The sequence below is a fragment of the Narcine bancroftii genome, chromosome 8, assembly GCF_036971445.1.
Source record: "Narcine bancroftii isolate sNarBan1 chromosome 8, sNarBan1.hap1, whole genome shotgun sequence".
NCBI lineage: Eukaryota > Metazoa > Chordata > Chondrichthyes > Torpediniformes > Narcinidae > Narcine > Narcine bancroftii.
This window is the reverse complement of record NC_091476.1, coordinates 161,718,806-161,738,829: the sequence shown is the minus strand read 5'-3', so window position 1 is coordinate 161,738,829 and position 20,024 is coordinate 161,718,806. Positions and strand designations below refer to the sequence as shown.

General features: G+C 37.2%; 1 protein-coding gene across 15 annotated transcripts in view; it reads left to right on the top strand.

The window, feature by feature from the left end:
• macf1a (microtubule actin crosslinking factor 1a) overlaps positions 1-20,024 on the top strand; it is a 535,539-nt gene that overhangs the window by 450,351 nt on the left and 65,164 nt on the right. For all 15 annotated transcript variants that reach the window (XM_069895733.1, XM_069895734.1, XM_069895729.1 and 12 more), the window contains 12 exons: positions 800-884; positions 3,900-4,141; positions 6,321-6,527; positions 9,398-9,517; positions 11,555-11,662; positions 12,543-12,761; positions 13,312-13,515; positions 15,686-15,917; positions 17,183-17,409; positions 18,236-18,358; positions 19,229-19,330; positions 19,422-19,523. In XM_069895733.1, coding sequence (XP_069751834.1) covers positions 800-884; positions 3,900-4,141; positions 6,321-6,527; positions 9,398-9,517; positions 11,555-11,662; positions 12,543-12,761; positions 13,312-13,515; positions 15,686-15,917; positions 17,183-17,409; positions 18,236-18,358; positions 19,229-19,330; positions 19,422-19,523 — 1,971 coding nt within the window. The remainder of the gene's footprint in view (positions 1-799; positions 885-3,899; positions 4,142-6,320; positions 6,528-9,397; positions 9,518-11,554; positions 11,663-12,542; positions 12,762-13,311; positions 13,516-15,685; positions 15,918-17,182; positions 17,410-18,235; positions 18,359-19,228; positions 19,331-19,421; positions 19,524-20,024) is intronic.

Below are 20,024 nucleotides of genomic sequence, written 5' to 3'. Positions count from 1 at the left end.
TTTTACAATTCTGAATTATGCCCTCAGTTTTATTCCTTCTTTAGAGTGTTCGGTTTCTCAATGCCTTTGCACATTGTAACATTCTTAAATTTTGTTGAGTAAGATGCTGTGAAGTGTTAAATCAGATTCATGTTGCAGCCAAAAATTTAATAAATCTGTGCTTTTAAAACAAAAGGATCATGTTATTTAGAACTTAACGTGACTTTAATTCTTCATGTATTGTCATTTTGATTGTTGCATGCTAAAACCCACTTACCGTCCAAGGTGACAGAGTTAAACACATTCAGAATAAGGGTTGTATTAAAAATTCCATGGGTATTTACAGTAAAATAGTTCAATAAGTTTGAAGCAAAAATGTTTTAAAAGCTAGAGCTGGGAAATTAATCTTCATATGTTTAGTATTTTAGATTAACTGGATTTTTGAACAAAATATATTATTTAATTTTAAATGACATCTATGGGTTTTAAGGGCCTAAATTTAACTTGTGTATGGACTAATAAATAATAATTCATAATTGATACTCAAAACAGCTATGTCGTGACAAATTTTATCCTAAAATAATGTAATAGAGCAGAGGAAGGCATACAAGAATGTATTCTAAGCGAAGGTTTAAAGAATAACTGTTCATCTCACTGTACTTTCAGTAAAAGTAAAAGCAGCTGCTCTTTAATTTTACTTTCTTTTGGCTGCAGTTCAATTTCAGTTCCCTGGGTGTTAGAGCCATGAGAAAGTAGGAATGATGTTTCCATAGAAACTTCACCATCCTTTTATTAAGCAGCTGCAATGATCTTTTTGTAGGCTCTGAATGATGACATTATATCCCGGAAGAAGAATGTAGATCAAGCAGTTAGAAATGGGCAGGCCCTTCTTAAACAAACCACAGGTAATGGTTCTGAAACATTTACTCTTGAGTTTCAGTGTCTATCTTCTACATACTGTATATTTTAATGGGGCCCAGTAGTTACTGAATACTGAACTTGTGCAATAAATGGCAAAGGATTTTACTTTGTTCTAGGATGTAAACTTTAATCAAGTCTTTTAATTCATTTATTCTATGTTGCCTTTGTATGGTCACTTGAAGTCCAGCACCCATTGTGATCTGTACATAAAGGCACCATCTGCCCAGTTCCTGGCATTAAGAATTGCAGTTAGAACGAATCCCTTTCATATTCTTAGCAGTGAATGCTAAATATGCACTCTTTAAAAGCACGTGGATTAATGTTCTTCAAGGCTATGATGTTTTATAAATAAAAATAAAATCACATCCCATCATAACTTTTTTAAGGCTTTTTATTATTTCAACCTTTTCCATCAAATTATGAATGGAATTTCTGAAATTTTAATTGTCTGTAGGAAATAAATTTCTATTTTATCCAATTTCTGTTATTAATCAAAGATTTGTATCAAAGAATGCAAGCAAGCAGCCTATTTTAGTCTTTCTCTTGAACCGGCTGCTAAGAAATGGCAAAATTGAGCACGAAAGTTAGTTTTTGTTTAACTTCCGTTCAGATCTTTGCAGTGCAATATTAATGTTGAAATGTTAGTTGGAAACTTACTAAAAATTATGGACATAACTTGTGGACAGATAGACACTGCTATCCTGCAGTGTTTAATGGGACAAAACCTCATCATCTTGTACCTATAGAAATAAAAACATGTCTAAAACATATTTGATTTTACAGTTCTTCTTTTTTCATGAAATCCTTGAAAATAGAATGTTAATTTGAGGAATGTTTCCAAATATGATACAAGACAGTTACAGAACTGCCAAAGAGGCTTTTTAAAAAAAAATAGTTTCAGATACATCCTTATTTCATTTTTCAGGTCACTTTTCTCCATGTTAGTTAGCAACGGATATTTGAAGTCCATTCCACAAAGAAATCTACATTTTGTTACTTTTGAATCAGTGGCTGCCTGTCAATTTATTGCAATGAAACCCAAGAATATACTGGTTTATTAATTCTGAATTGTTTCCAAAAATTATGTATTGAAAATTTAATTTAATATCTTCTTGTCAAAGATTTCCATGGAAACAATGAATGTTGTTTTGCTACTTATCAACCTTTAAAAATACATGTGGTGTGGAATTTTCTTACCTTGAATTGTTATTGATAGCTGATGCACAAATACAACAAAAAGCTCTTATTTATTCACATATAATTTTGACACACAATCATAATGATTCAGGACAGGATGAGAAAATACATTAGTTCAAGATGATAGCATGCATTTTTTTTAAATCAATTTGTAGTGTTTTGTATGAGAACATTTCCCCCCCCCCACCCCGTTCTTCCTGCATTAATATGCATTTCCTGACTTTGCTAAGCAATGTGATGATTTCTGAAAAAGCAGATACAGTGGAAATGTTGCAACATGAGAAAGCATGCTACTTAGGGATTGGTTAATTTTCAGATGCATTCATCCCTGTTGGTTATTCTAAGTGAGTTATGCCTTAGCAAAGGCAGTGTTAACCCCATTGCCACCCACTACATTACATATTAGAAACAATGGCCTGAAATCAATTTTTAAATGATGCTCTGGGAGTCCAGGATGTAAAACAAACTCATGTCTGCTGTTTATTGCTGGCATTTTGCAATGTTTCATATTAGTTGACATGGGGCATGGTCCACAATTTTGTTGACATAAAGAATTTGTACTAAAGAACCTAGTTCCCTGCTGGAAAACTCCATGACTCGATGGTGATTTTTAAAAAAATCTTGCTGTAACATTCAAAACAAAAATATAGCCCCTTTCATACTTGCAAGTAGTCCAAAGAATTAACTACCAATCGGCTTTTAAAGCGTCTTCAGATGCCGGTGTTGCAATCAAGCAAGTGTGAAATGGGTAATTGCATTGTGGGATTGAAATGACCAAAGTTTTTGCATGAGTGCAGGAACATGAAGGAAGAAAAGATTAAAATGAGGGTATAAACTTTGCCATGGGAAAGTCACAGCAGGAGGGAAAGAGAGAGAGAGAGAGAGAGAGAGGAAATAAATAGCAGTTGTGGAGAATTTTTAAACACGGGAAATTGGTAGCGCTATAGTGCACAATTTATAAAGTCCATGGGAAAAAGCAATGGGGGGGGGGTTGACTTCCCAGAATGCCATGTGGCAGAGAAACCCATCCATGAATACTCCATGCAAGCAGGCGGGCATACAGCCCCTTCTCTGCCACATGGCATTCTGGGAGGGAAGATCTCTTTCTCCCCACAGTATTTATAAATTGTACGTGATAGTGGTACCAACTTTCCCACGCTATATAAAATGTATGCTAAAGTGCTACTAATTTTCCCAACCTGTTTAAAAATTGTCCACTATTGCTATTTATTGCTAGCACTTAACCATGGTCCCTTATAAAAGTTTATCTAGGTCAGCACAACAACAGGGGCTGAAAGGCTCATACTGTGCTATACATAAAGCTTAATTATGTTATAATTAGACATGTTTAATTTGTTTAAATATTAGATCATAATACCTTATGTTAGGTCCACAATCATTCGATGCGTCATGATGTCACCGGTAGAAGGTTGAACGATCCTAACCCTAGGAATAGCTCTTTGCAAGTGTGAAAGCATTCAGTGTCCCAGTTAGGAGTGGTCAAGTGTGAAAAGCCAAACCCCCCCATTCCTATCCCAGGACACTGAATGGCCAATTTAGTGAGATCAAAGTGTGAAAGGGGCTTATGTCAGCTCTTTACTCACTGTGCCCACTTAGAATGGCATTTACTACTGCTTCAGAAAGTTTGATGTATATCTTCATGCTAATTTCATTATCAAGAGCATTGACAATGTAACTTTTAATGCTGTTAAATAATTAATTACTTTTATAAAATATTAAGATAGTTCTATTTCTTTGAGCATAGCCACCCAATGTTTTGTTTACTAATATTCTTTCCTTAGGTGAAGAGGTGATCATAATTCAGGAGAAATTGGATGGTATAAAGACCCGTTATGCAGAAATTACCACTTCTAGTTCCAGGGCGCTGAAAACTTTGGAGCAGGTTCTGCAACTTGCCACAAAATTCCAAGCCTTCAATGAAGAACTTGGCAGCTGGCTTGATTCAGTGGAAGCTGAGCTTGCTGCAAGCACACCTCAATCACCAACAGGAGAACAGATACCACAGCTCCATGAGAGACAGAAGGTAAGTAGAACAGTCAAACATCTGGGGGTTCATCAGAAGCTAACTGTGAAAGGAAGGTTAAAAAAAAAGACTATATCTATCTTTTTTTACAGTAATCATGGACTTGAGAAATACCAGAAATAGGTCAAAAGACCTCTCAAATTTGCTTGCCATTCAGTAAAATAATGGGAATTCCAGATCTCAAGAACCTCTATACATCTCGTATCTCGTCTCCAAAATTTGTACAAAATCTGCTGACCTTAAGCTTGAATACTATCAATCTCTGAGCATCATTAGCCATCTGATAACGATCAGGAATTGCAATACTCTGAGCCAAGAAATTTGGCCCTTCAGTTGAAAATGTTCAACACCTTAAATTTGATATGTGAAAGACCAGCATGAGCACCATTTCTGCATCGTTTCTTTTCAATGTTTCAATAATATCACCTCTTTTCTACATTCTTGTGCAGATTTTATTCATGGGGCAATTACCCAATTGTAAGAATCAATATGCTGGTTCCAAGTCAACATCTTTCATTGGATGTAAAGCTCCAAACTGCTCACAGTATTTAATCCAAAGCCCATCATAAATACAGGACTGAATATTGATCTCCAGTTCCCTTGTAATAAATATTAAAGTATCACTGTCACCAGAATTGCTTGCTAAACCTACACATTAACCTTCTGGATTTCAGGAGTCCTGCTCACTTTGCACCAACATTTACTTATTTCTTACCATTTGAAAACTATTGTCTGTTCTTCCTTGCATTTTCCCCACATTTTTTGCCATGTCCACTCATCTATCCATTGTAGAACTTTTGATATTCCCCTCACAACTAATCTTCCCAAAAGGCACTGTATCATTTACTATTTTGAATATGTAAGAATTCCACTTTTTCATATCAGTCACCAATGTAAGTTGTAAATAGCAGAGGGTCCAATCTTGATCTTCATGGCACACCAATAGAATCAACTTGCCAATCCAATTGAAAACCCATTTGTCTCTACAGGTGTGTCGTTCCCACCCCCTCCCACCCCGACCTCATTATGGGGATGAGGAAGGGGTTTCCATTCCTACATAATGGTATATATTGGAGCTTTCCATAACGTGAATCTGTGTCATCTGCATCTGTTAGAAGTGCAAGTTTAAAACAAAATTTCTGTTAATTTTGTTTTCATTCCACATATATTTCATGAGAGTAGATTTTACTTAATCTCTCAAATTTTTGTGTAGTCATTTATGAATACTATAAGGGCAAATTTCTGTTACCCAAACAGCTGTAACAAGGTGACGGAGAGGGTAGTCACCTCCTGTTAAAAGATGATGTTCAGGTACTCCCCATCATGCAACTTACATCCACCCGCACATACAACCAAAATGTTTTTTATTTAATTTAAAATTTACACAGATTATATTGTATTTGACAATATACAACAGGGATACAGGGTATATAAGAGCCAAAATGTGCATATTTACCTTGTTGGTCGACATCCCGGGGTCCATAGGCTGGGCGCAACCACCTTGATTCCTGTGCATATGCACGATTCTTCGGGTGGTGCATGTGCAGTGTGTTCACATATTGGAGATGGGTTGACGCATGCACGACAGTTATGGTGCAAATTCAATATCGTTAGGGCGCTTAACTCTCACGCATGCACCAACCGAACTCCAATACACAAACCCACTGCTAATGTGCCAACTGAAGACTTACACATGCACACAGGAATCAAGATGCATTGCCAAGCCTACAGACCCCGGGACGCCAACTAACAAGGTAAGCATGGACCAGAATGTGGAAAGATTGACCAAGGTTGATCAACAAATTCAGGAAGCTTCAAGTTGTTATTGTCAAATCTATGATGAAAAAAGATTTAATTAAAAAGTTTGCTTCAAGACTTCGGTACTCCACGCAAGCGGGCAAAATTCCGATTTACTTGTGATCCTTCAGTCCCAATTATGGTCGTAAGTCAGGGAGTACCTGTAATGCATTTAGAAATTCTGATTTTTTTTTTTATCCACTTGTTCTTCATTATCTCACCAAGTGGTTAATCAGGAAAACTCATTGTCAAATTCTCCCTTTTGTAAATGAATATGATTCTGCATAACTATACTTTGATAAATGTACCTATTATTCTAAATTGTTCAGTTAAATGTTGCAGATGATGCTTTGTTTTACTAATTAACAAAATTCATGTTCAGGAATTGAAAAAAGAAGTAATGGAATACAGGTTGGTCCTGGACACAATTAATGAAGTGAGCAATGCATTACTGGAGTTGGTGCCATGGAGAGCACGAGAGGCTCTGGATCGACAAGTGGCAGAAGCCAATGTACGATACAAAACAGTCAGTGACTCTGTGACACAGAAGGTCGAAGCGATAGATGCTGCCATTCAGAGGTCACAACAGGTGGGTTGTATTTAATATACATTTGTTCATTAGTGTAATCATTTGAAGTGTGTATTTGGATGTTCTAAAGTCTACACAAGTGAAATTGACCAAAACATTGAAACACAACTATACATTTAAAATGTTTATTGTAACATTATATCCTATGTTGTCCATGAGCTACAGAAATCTGGACTGGAAATTGAGCCACCACATGACTATTTCTTATTCACTGGTTGCTCCTCTCAGTGGCTTTGATGATGGCTTGGGAACAAACAGGCCACCTGTTCTTCAGTCAGAAATGGATTGAGGAAGAGATCTGAGGAAGAGAAGAAATTGTATTTAAAATCATCTCTCTTTATTTTGTAGTGCATCATAGTCAATAATAACCAGTCTGGCATTATCATGGGTAGTCAAAGGGAAATGTCTCATGGACTGTGTATAGTGTACAGTGGATCATGAACTAACTTCTTCACTCCATATCCTTGATGATAAATATTGCTGGCTTCCACCTATGTTCTACTCAAGCTCCTCCTTCAATAAATTCATTCAGGAAATCTTATTCGAGTCTTGAAGAATTGGTAATGCAAGTCTTTTCCTGAATTGGCATAATATGAGTTCTTAAAACCAATTTTCAGCAATCGTTTTACCTTTTTTCTTTGCATCAGTTTTCTGTCAATCTTTCTTGTTTCCTTGAATCTAATTAAATGCCTCATTTTTAATGGCATGAATGTTAATATACGCAGCAACCAGAATCACCTTCACCAGGAAAAGTAACAGCAAAAAAAGAATTGCATATGTGATTATTTTGAAATGTACATTTTGGTGCTCAGTGCAAATTCACTGAACATTACAGCAATAGCCTGGATAAATCATGGTGCATGTTGAAAAATGCCAAGTTTATTTCATATTTTATTTCCTGACTGGATAGCTAACCAATGGTGATTTGCAGAATATAATACATAAAACATAACATGCCCCAGATGATGGTGTTTCCTGATTGACTGAGTACCTCAGTACCATCTTCCTGCAATGTCTCCATATTTCTTGATCCCTTCAGAATCTAAGCATTTGTTACTCAGTCGAGTCAGCTCTCTTAACCACTGAATTCCAAGGATTCACCTGCCTGGGTGAAGAAGTTTCTAAGGTACTGGATGTCAATCCCCTTATTTTGAGACTGATAGCTGAAGGAAACTCCATCTCTGCATCAACTGTGTTAAGCCCCATAAGAATTTTGTAAACTGCAATAAGATCATTTACCATTCTTCTAAACCCAGGAAAGTATTAACTCAGTTTGCTTACAATGTCCTCATATGACAATCCCCATGACCCAGGAAGTACCTTTGCTGCATTACTACAAATAATTCCTTGTATAGGGAGACAAGACCTGTAGATAATTTCCCATTGGGGTTCCATACAATCTCATTAAGATTTGGGAAACAGGTTGCAAGGGCTGAATGACCGACTCCTCCTTCTGTTTCTTGTGTTCTTATAGATGTTTACCCATACTTTAGTTGCAGTGTTGTGTGCTTCACCACAATTATTGTTCTGTTTAACCCTTTAAGGAAAAAAATGTCCACAAAAAAAAGTGAAAATACATTATTTCGTTTGTTCACGTTCAAATGCAGTATTTCACATGACTGGCATTCTCAGATTAAGTATGTTAAATATAAATGGAACTTCTATCTTAGAATAAATTCAACACTTAAAGGGTTAAATCCAACTCTGATTTTTGCTTTCTTTGCCATGATTTCCTCCACCCTTAATCCTTCTGGTACTCTTCCTTAATAACTTAAAGAAACATAAAATATACTATGTTATTGCCAAATGTTTTTGGTACTTTAATGGTGTATTTGACACATCTTATAGTATCAATAATTAATAAAAATAATAGCTGCTTTTTTAATGGAATGCAGCACAATTATTCATTTGTCCTACAGCAGAGCGGAGATTAAAAGTATCGGATATAATCTCTTATCTGATATAATTTTTAGCACCTTGCAAGAAAATAATTAACTAGCTGATATCCTCTATTTCTTTTACCTGCCATTCTTTGAGAGTAGAGTCATCTCCGCCTGGTGGAGAAGGCAGAGAAAGACAATAACTGTGAACTGTGTAGTTCTGAGGCAAAACTATTTCTCTGGATAGCAGTGTAAAATGCTTGCCAAAAATAAGGAATTTGATCAGAAAATGTCCATGCACAATTAAGTGTTGGATCATGGACCAATTTGCTTCATGCATTAATGAGGCTGTAAACAAAAATCTAAAGATAATTGTGGCATGCTAAATATAAACTGTACACTAGGTGAGTCACGAAAATATTCCTCAAATTTGTTACTTTGAAGGTGATTAAGTTCTTGGACAAGCTGAATATTCCTTCCACCCTTTCCCACTTGCCTTCATTGTAAATTAACTTCAGACCATTTGGTGATGTCAAAACAACTTTCAAATATTTCTTGTTAATAAAAGTTTTGAGTAAAAATAAATGTATTCTCCTAACCCATCCAAAGCATTGTCAGTTTACACTAAACTTTGTTATAAATGTTTACATTTCAGTTTTAAATTGGTGAATGTAGTTTTAAATGAATGAACCAACATTAATCTGTATATTATTATGAATTATAAAATACATTCACACTGATTAACTTTAATTTATCAATGCTTCTGTGGGCTTAAATACTATATTATAAAACTAAGAAGCTGCCAGAAACAATAATTATTAATTAAGGGTTGGAGTGATTTTGCTCAGTGTGATTTTCTTTTCTTGCTCTACCCGTGTTCCAATTGCAGTTCTGCATTGTTTCCATCCACCTCTGTGTGTGTGTGTGTATGTATAACTGTTTGTCTGCTTTGTTTTCTTAATGTATTTTGCTGCATCTCCTTTCTGCTAGTATGAGCAGGCCACCGACTCCGAGCTTACCTGGGTGATAGAAACTGTGCGAAAGTTAACAGACTTGGGTCCAATAAGGCTGGAACAAGATCAGACAACAGCTCAATTACAGGTGCAGAAGGTAGGAATGTGTGATATAATGGAATCCTTGTGCCTAATAAAATCTTTCAAATAAATATTAACGGTTTAGTGCATTTCGAAGATTTGTTCCAAACTATGTCTGCTCCATACGATGTACTTTTATTCGTAATATGACCCATAAAACAAAATCCTCTGAAAAGCAGTTTTTGTTGTGTTGTTGGCTTTCTTGCTGTTGAAATGTCAATGTCCCTTTTTCACCTATTTTTTCCTTCACTCTACAGCAAAAATTTAAAGTAATCACAAGGTGTCCTGACCAAGACAAAAGAAATATCTTGGAAGCATTAATCCTAACTAAAAAGCAAATCAGAATTTAATTTAATTCCTTTCATTTCATTCACACCTTGAAGATCTTGATGGTTATTCTTTTGCATGCTTTCATAAGGAGCAAATTCTGACAAACTGTCTCCCATTTCATCTTAATCTGAAATCTGTCAATGTTAGTGAGGCTACCTTCCATATCTTTTTAAATTGTAGATTATGGAATCTGGATTCAACCTGAAATCATATTTGTCAGGTCGAATTTTAATTTCCATATTCGGTTATCTTCTCTGAGGATCGATGCATCTATCATCAGATTGTGATGGCATTCTTTCTCATTATTTTTCCAGAATGTCCTATTGTTTCTCCCTTGGACTCCTGACAAACTGAATCATGAAAACTTTGTGGTGTGGGTACTCAGATATATTTTTACATAGTCAAATCCAGATGAAGTGCTTGTGTCCCCGTGTTGCATAAAAGGCTGAAATTAGTTTATTTTAAATAGATATTTAAAGATCAAGATTCAATTTATTGTCATAGTAATAAAAATGTCATGTTACATGATAATTCTTTTTGCCTGCTTCAAGGCAGACAGATTCACCACTGGAAGGAATTGCCTAAGCGCCTCTTACAGTCTTACAATCAGAGAAAGAGAAGGAAAAGAGAGTGCCCCCTCCCCCCCCCCGCCAAGAATCACTGAGTGTCCGTAGATTCGCCTCCAGTGCTTCAGCAGCCCCCGCAGCCACACAGAGTCCAGTCCAAACCATTGGCAACTCGAGCTCCAGATCTGAACCTCCGACATGGTTAGGGGCCCTCCAGCACACTTGGCACCTCCTCACATCCTGATTCCAATAGCTGGTACCCCTTCAGCCAGTTCAAGCCAGTCTCCAGCAATCCGGTGCAAGTCTCCCAAAAGCGGTCTCCAGCAGCCCACAGTTTCCACAGGTTCCTTGCCTCAAATCTCCAGCAGCCCACCACATGCACTGCTCCTTCAGCTGCAGAGCCCCCTCACTGGTTCGCCACCGTGGTCCCTGAAGGTCATCTTCTCCACCTCTCCCTCTCTTTTTTTTTGAATATTTTATTTATGATTTATCAATGTTGTCAATGTTAACATTAGCAATATCAATGCCAGTTGCAATTTACAATTGTCAATTTTATACAAAAAAAATTTCTAGTAGAGTTCAAGCTTTTCACTTCTCCCCCTCAGACGGTGCGTGCTCATCCCGTCCTACGATGCCCTGCTTTAGTCCTTCACTTCCCCTCATGGCTCCTGCCGATTAATAGGCGCTGCCTTCTTAGGTGCAGACCCGCAGTTGTTGGATTTCACCTAAAACACCTCAACGAGCTGTTCAAAGCCTGTGCAGAGCCAACAGCAGTCAACTGGGCAGCTGAACCCCACGGGAGCACTGCATCTCCATTCTCTCGCTCTCCTTGGGTCCGCACCAGCGGCAGCGCTGCCACTACAGAGACTCCGGCAGCACAACCATACAGTGTTTCCAAAATGTAATCGCATGAGGGGAAGGGGAAATCTATTTTTTGATGAACTCTGCAAGTTGCATACATACCATTTGAATGATAGAATACAATCTTCTGGCTGCTGTAAACTGTTGATTCTTTTTAGGTAAGTAGGATTCAGGCATCCACAACTTTACCATTATGCTACAATAACAATATCAAAATTAGCAATCTCTGGCACAGGGGACCTCTGGCATAGGGTAACCAATTTCTTATTTTAAGAAACTTTCTTTGATGCCTTCAGGCCTTTTCAATTGACATCATACGGCATAAGGATTCCTTAGATGAGCTGATAAATACACAAGATGAAATTCTTAGCACCTGTGGAGATGAACAAAAGACTGCACTGCAGGTAATACCACATAAGAATGAATATATCAGTGGGCTGCCTTGAAATTTGTCAATGTGTAAAATTAATCATGTTTGTAAACCATAATACGAAAAACTCAAATATAAATATAATTGAGTAACGATGTACTGATGTTGTAAATTAACAGCAAAATATCACCTATTTAATCATTGTAATCTGATATTTTTCTTTGGCTTGGCTTCGCGGACGAAGATTTATGGAGGGGGTAAATGTCCACCTCAGCTGCAGGCTCGTTTGTGGCTGACAAGTCCGGTGCGGGACAGGCAGACACGGTTGCAGCGGTTGCAGGGGAAAATTGGTGGGTTGGGGTTGGGTGTTGGGTTTTTCCTCCTTTGTCTTTTGTCAGTGAGGTGGGCTCTGCGGTCTTCTTCAAAGGAGGTTGCTGCCCGCCGAACTGTGAGGCGCTAAGATGCACGGTTTGAGGCGATATCAGCCCACTGGCGGTGGTCAATGGGGCAGGCACCAAGAGATTTCTTTAGGCAGTCCTTGTACCTCTTCTTTGGTGCACCTCTGTCACAGTGGCCAGTGGAGAGCTCGCCATATAACACGATCTTGGGAAGGCGATGGTCCTCCATTCTGGAGACGTGACCCACCCAGCGCCGCTGGATCTTCAGCAGCGTGGACTTGATGCTGTCGACCTCTGCCATCTCGAGTACTTCGACGTTAGGGATGAAAGCGCTCCAATGGATGTTGAGGATGGAGCGGAGACAACGCTGGTGGAAGCGTTCTAGGAGCCGTAGGTGATGCCGGTAGAGGACCCATGATTCGGAGCCGAACAGGAGTGTGGGTACCTGATATATTTACAGTCTTAATGACAATGCCATCATTTAAAATGCATATATCCATGCGCATTTACTTATAGGAGAAGATGGACTCCCTGCAGCAGCAATATGAGATGGTCAGTCAGATGAACGCTGAAAGGTACTCCCAACTGGAGCGAGCTCAAGTCCTGATTAACCAGTTTTGGGAAACCTGCGAGGAGCTATGTCCATGGCTCGATGAGATGAGGACTCTGATATTGCAACTTCCACCACCAGCTGTTGACCTTGAGATCTTAAAACAACAGCAGGAGGAAATGAGAGTAAGTACCACATAGATTTGACTTTGGACTTATTGTTTCTTTTTGCCTATGCTTGCCTTGCATTTCAGGTAATCAGCCCTCCATTGTTACCAAGAGACCATGGTGTATTGGGAAAATAGCAAAAGATGAAGTCTAAGTTTGTTGTCTCTACTAGAGTGTCGCAAATGGTGTTCATTTTAACCAATAAAGTAGGCGATTGAAATAATATTTTGGAAGAGGCACAACATTTCTGGCCACGATGTATAATTGCTGGCTCATTAATCAATTCCATGTGATGCAAAATATCAGGAATGCACAGCTTATTCGTGTAAAATTACAAGAAAATAGATTCTGAGGTCCCTAAAGACATCTATTCTTGAAGCTGATCGATGGTAGAGCATTGTTATCAGCACATTGTTACCCAAATTCACTTTGTGTGGAACATTTTGATAGAACCAGTCAGCCATGCTTGAACTTGTCCTTTTTTTGTTATGTGAAAAATATAATCTTAGATCAGAATGCATTTGCAGATGCTTTTGGAACTTAAGACATGTTTATTATTTTACAACAGCAACTCCGTGAATCGATCTCTGAACACAAACCTCATATTGATAAACTAATGAAGATTGGGCCTCAGTTGATGGTATTGAATCCTGATGAGGGAAGAATGATTCGTGAGAAACATACCACGGCTGAAGCACTCTATGCTAAAATAAAACACGATGCGCGAGAGAGGGCTTTGGCACTGGATGAAGCAATTTCACAGTCTGCTCAGGTACTTTCTGGTAAATTTAAGTGCATATAATTGCATGAGCACCTCATTTTTCTGTTATCTGTTTGCCATAATCTAGTATAATTGCAGCCACCCATATTTAGATGAGTGCTCTTTAATAATGAGAGGTGAACTCCAGAGTGTTTGCTATTCTGTGAGTGATTTTCAACCCAATAACAAAATAATATAACACCAGATGAGTAATGAATGACCAACTCAACAGGCACCAAGCTTTAGGACCAAACGTAATAAACTCACTTTTCTTTGTAAGCCGTTTGGTAATTTCCTCTTCTGTAATAGATATGGGTGATTGGATTGTCCATTTGTTTTCCTCTAGTTAAAGACACCTTTATATAATTTTATAGTAGCAATTGACAATTAATCCTTCCAACATTGGAATACTTAATTAACCATAGTTTAACATGTTTTGTCTATTATTAATGGAAATAAAAGCAAAACTGAGGAAGGAAGCTTGTCTGGTAGAATAAAAAGCACACTGTGCTATCCTACTTTCTTGTAGTTCATTTGCACTACAGCATAACACTAGTCATGTTTGTAAATTGTATTTATTCCATGTTTGTCCTGTTTAAGACACTCCTGTATGTTATCCCTTCCGTTTTCTCATGCTAACATGTCATTTGTTTTCCATTCGGCCCACCTCATGGAATTAAATATTTATTTGCTGATACATCCTGCCTCGTTGTGTTTAATTGTTGTGTTCTTCACATCCACTCATTAGTTTGCTGAGGTAAGCAGAACTCCGTGCACACTCACTACTGCTACGTCTATGGGTTGTTCTATTTTTTGTTTGGCTGTGTTGTTCACTAATGTTGGTTAACAAATAGCTTTATTAGAGATGAAGAACAAAGCATGCACATTTTATATTTGCATTTATTCTAAATAGGTTACATTATTTAACAGATAACTTTGGATTCAAATTTGCTACATTTTACAAAATGTAAGAGGCTAGTTTGAACTTTGTAATTTTAGCTGTTTCTTCTGCAGCACTGAACTTAAGAAGAGGCATTCTCATTAAAATAAATTTCCATCATTTTTAATTCTCAGTAAATTTTTATTGATACTTTTTTTTGCCTTTCATTTCTATAGAAGTGCCCAGATTCTCTGGAATAGAATAATGACTTATTTGATTGCCTAATGATTTTGTTTCTAACATCATTGTCTAATTATTAAGTTTCTAACACCATTAAGATCTCCTCAAATTGATTTGTTAGGATCTCCTAAGTGAGTTAGAAAGTAAAGTTTTTGCTCCAACATGTGGATTTAATTTGAACCTAGATATCAGGGTAAAAGAAAATAATTCAATGCTGAGTTATTGTAGACAGACTTTTTTCCAGAGATTTTTTTATTCAAAGTGCATTTATAAGTCCTTTTTCTGCTCCCTTATTGTCTATGATTGGGATTGGCTGTGGCTTGATTTGAGTCTCAGATGCACCAATTACTTGTCTTGCTGCTGTTACAATATCATTTTCTGGGAATGCTTTATGAAGTGATAAGCAACATTTGAGTTTCAATTCCATAGTTTTAATGTTATGGGATTTTTTGAATCCTTCCAAAAATGAATTCCTTCACATGGTGTAGGCTAAAAAAACAAGCCATGAGACATGTGTTTAAAAAAAACCACATTGACAACTGGCTAAACCATGTCTCTTGGCTGTTCAAGTGCTTGTGTGTTTCTAAATATCAACATTCACAAACGTTCCAAAACTATTCCCTTTCCTAGTAGTTTGATTGTTTGAAAATGTTAAAGAAATCTAAAAAGTTAAATGCACGAAGATAGTTTTAAAAACATTTCTAAGGTTAGAAATGAATTAAAACTTAGTCCCTTGCAGCGAGCTGTTCATCTCTTTTTGACAGCAGAGGCTGTTCTGGGTCAAGACACAGAGAATAGTTGTAAAATCCATGATGAAAAGCTGCCAATAGGTTCAGCACTTCTACATTCATGTTCGCAAATCCAAACTGTGTTGCAACCTGTGACTGAAAATCTTGGCAAACTGCCAGAATTCACCTGCAGTGTATGTCCATGTATTTTTGTGAAAATGTATCACAAAATTATTGTGTTTACTGCTTAACTAGAAATAAGATCTTTTAAACTAAATGGTAATGCTGAGAAAATTCTAAAAATGCCAACAGCCTTTTATTTTGGTTTGTTTAGTTTCATGACAAGATTGATCCAATGCTCGAGTCTCTGGAACACATTGCTGACCGGATGCGGAAACCTCCTTCAATACCAGCTGAGGTTGAAAAGATCCGCGAGCACATCACTGAGAATAAAAATATGTCAATGGAGCTCGAAAAGCTCCAGCCATCTTTTGAAGCTCTTAAACACCGTGGTGAGGAACTGATCAGTCGGTCATCTGGGGCAGAAGAGGATCCTGCGGCTAAGGGTACTGAATTTTACATTAGTTTCCAAACACAAATATAAAATTTGATGTTATTTCGCTATTGTTAAAGCTGTGGTTACCCCATGCATCACTTACCTAATGAAGATAATCTACTGAATTTCAAATTAACAGTTTATAATGTATTTAGGAAAATTGGGTCCAAACTCCTTAATCTACTCTGGTTATGTTAAAGTCAAAGTAAAATATGCTTTAACATGCAATTTTTCCAATGCATTGGAAAGTATATGTGGGGACTGGGGGTTCTGGTGTATTAAAGTCAAGTCTTGGTAAGTGACTCCCTAAATACAACTCGAAGGGAACCAAACAAGTCCCACCCAGATGTGTAGAGATGGAGTAGTGTTATGTGGTCAAATATGTCAGAAGGATGAAGGCAAGACAGGATGAATATACTCCCCTTGTCGCAATGAGTGTGGCACAGATTTAACATCTCCATTTCTAGGATAGGCCATGTAAAGAATGTCGATTATCATCATTGTTGCAGATACTGTAAATTCCAACAAACTACTCCATAATTATTTGGAAATCCTGATGGTTCTGCATCTGGTTCACTTTTGTGACACACGGTGGCCACAGTTGTCACATTCCCTTTAAGTTCATCAGGTTCACTGGAAAATTTATTAACTACTGTGTAATCTCCTTAAATAAAATGTAAATTAGAAGTGTGTTGCAACATTAATTGGAAAGGCATCCACTATTCCAGAAAATTTGCCAAACCAGGACCATCAAATTCAGAAGTGAGGCAGATTAGCAGAGATTTACTTGAAATACTTGTTTTCTGTTTTTCTACAATACGGGAGAAATCTACCTAATTTGGATGGGGTTCTGCAAAATATTCTCAGTTCAATTTAAATATTGTAAAACGTTTGTAATATTAGAATTCCAAAATAAAAGAAGAAAATGCTGGAAAAACTTAGTAGGTTAGACAGTGGAAGGAAAAATAGAACAAAGGAAAACTTTGATGCGTAACCTGCCCAACTCCAGCATTTTCTACTTAGTTGGTTAAATAATTGTTTTCTTTAAGTTTGTGCAAAACAACTGCCTCTGCGAGCAGTAAATCTTCCAGGTGCTCTGGTTCCCTTCTGTTTTCCAAAGATGTACGGGGTCAGTAGGTTAATTGATGAGGTGGATTAAGGTTCTTGGGCCAGAAGGACTGATACTGCATTGTATCTCTGGAAAAACCAGTTAATTTTTTCTTTAAAAATTAAAAATTTGTGCTTACTTTGTTTTTCTTATTTATAACACATTAGCTATCCAGAACAAGTTAGACGGGATGATATTTTATTGGGAAGATATCAAAACCCGTGGTGAAGAGAGGGATATTAAGCTTCTGGATGTACTTGACCTCGCTGAAAAGTTCTGGTATGATATGGCTGCCCTGCTGACAACTATTAAAGACACACAGGGAATAGTGCGAGACCTGGAGAGTCCTGGTATTGATCCTTCAATCATTAAACAACAGCAGGAGGCGGCAGAGGTATGAATATGTCAAATGAAGAAAACCTTACAGTGTAATTTTATATGAACTATGAATAAAGTGAGCATGTCCAACTTGTTACAGTAAAATTCCCAGTATTCAGCACCTATGGCGATTGCGGATGCCAGATATGTGAAATTTTTGGTTGTCTGATACAAACTCTTACAATAACTATACACCTACAGTAAGAAAAAAAAAACAGTTTAAAAGACAAAAGACAGTGCAAAATGTAATTTGAAAAAAATCAGTATTGTGGTCCTTAATTATATAAAGTTCACTTTAATCAAAAAATTCCCATAACTTTTAAAATTTAAATTCAAACAGCATCTCGCCGCTGTCATAATTACTAACATACACAATACCAGTAAAGATAAAGACTTTCTTACAAAGCAGAGATAGGGAGACATTTTGGGAGCGTTGCCCCAGTGTGAATAGCATCAGCCAGCTCTTCATCCTGGGTGCCACCATTTAAATCAAATGCAACTCTATTAAAATTTTATTCAAACAGCTGCTGCGGGTTGGGCATGACCGGGGCGCTCCGCTGGCTGAACGCTCCCATCTTCACCAAAGGGTTGTGTGTTGCTTCAGAGAACATTTACTTTTACAATTTTAAACTTTTATCCAAAGTTTTATTTATTTATTTTCTTTTAAATTATATATTTATTTCCTCAGGGTGGGGGGGTGTTTGCCAGTTGCTTGAATTCCAGAAACTGGGGATTTTTACTATATTTTACTGTGCTTTTCTTGTTTATATCTCATAATCCAATTGATTTCAAATCATTAACATAGTGAATTGGTAATGATTTTGTGAAAATCTTGATTTCAGACAATTAAAGAGGAGACAGATGGACTTCACGAGGAACTAGAATTTGTGCGCATTTTGGGCGCAGACCTCATCTTTGCCTGTGGAGAATTAGAAAAACCCGAAGTGAAGAAAAGTATTGATGAGGTAAAACATTAATATAAGTGATAAATAATTAAATAGGATTGTATGGTATTAAATGCACTGAAAGACCATGCTGAGAAAGGAAGAGGGTATATCGGGTGATTATTTTAACAATTGAAAAATTGTAAAATTTTGGCCATTTGCACCTTTCTGCCTGCTCTGTCATTTGATATGGTCACATTGTTTTATTTTAATCTCTCCTGCACTAACCACACATCTCTTCTGCCCCTTAATTTCTGAAAATGTATTGGTAGATCACGAATGTAATCAGTAACTCCTCTTGGGTGGTGATTCCAACAAAATCATCACTCTGGGTAAAGAAACGTCATTGCTTATCTTTATTTTGGCTCGATTCACCCTGTGATCTAAAAACAGGGAAAGTATCAATTTTGCATCTATGATGTCAAGGGCAGGAAGGATTTTGTGCACTTAAATGAGATTTATTTAAACATGAGAGAGCAGGTCTGTTCTGTTTAACCTCTTGTCATGTAACACATTTGCCATTCCCGAGATGGATCTGGTAAATTTTCCATGCTCTGCCTTTATCCATAAGACATTTGAGCAGAATTAGGCCATTTAGCCCATCAAGTCTTCTCCATTCTTATTGCATGTCTATCCCTCCTTGGATAGAACTGTTATCATTATTCCACAGGTAACGTCACCATTCTCCAGTTCTGCCCTTATTGAATTCTGAAATTTCCTTCAAAATTTTATTACCCCATCCTTATCTCATCTCTTAGTATGGTCCATAAAACTTACTCTACGACCAAGCCTTTTCTCATCACCTTTAAATTCTCTTTAGAATATTTTTCTTCATTAAAAGCACCATAACAATGTTGCAATTCTCATAGATCATTTTATTACTATCTCTAGCTCAATCATACTTGGGATAACTTAAATAAAAACTGGAAGGAACGAATGGACAAACTGGAGGAGGCTATGCAAGCAGCTGTCCAATACCAAGATGCATTGCAGGTAAGGAATGCACTGTATTCAGTCTATTTATACACAAATATAGCATTAGTATAAATGATGGTTCCTAATCAAACTCTTTGTGACTTTTTAGGCAATGTTTGACTGGCTGGATAATACTGTAATAAAACTGAGTGAAATGTCTCCAGTAGGCACAGATATCAACACTGTCAAGCAACAAATAAATGAAATGAAGGTGGGTAAATGTTACCACAGGATGGCATTAAACAAAGTCACACCTTAAGAAAAGCAGTATGAAAAAATAAAACAATAGTACATCTCTAATTTTTATTTTTCTGTGATTTAGTAACTGTCTCTTATTAATTTCCATTTAAACTGAATATTTCCATTAATGTACTCGTAAAGTCTACTGGATATAACCATATAACCACTTACAGCACAGAACAGGCCAGTTCGGACCTACTAGTCCATGCCGTAGCAAATCCCCACTCTCCTAGTCCCACTGACCAGCACCCGGTCCATACCCCTCCAGTCCCCTCCTCTCCATGTAACTATCCAGTCTTTCCTTAAATGTAACCAATGATCCCGCCTCGACCACGTCTGCCGTAAGCTCATTCCATATCCCCACCACCCTCTGGTAAAGAAATTTCCCCTCATGTTCCCCTTATAATTTTCCCCCTTCAATCTTAAACCATGTCCTCTAGTTTGAATCTCCTCCTTTCTTAATTGAAAAAGC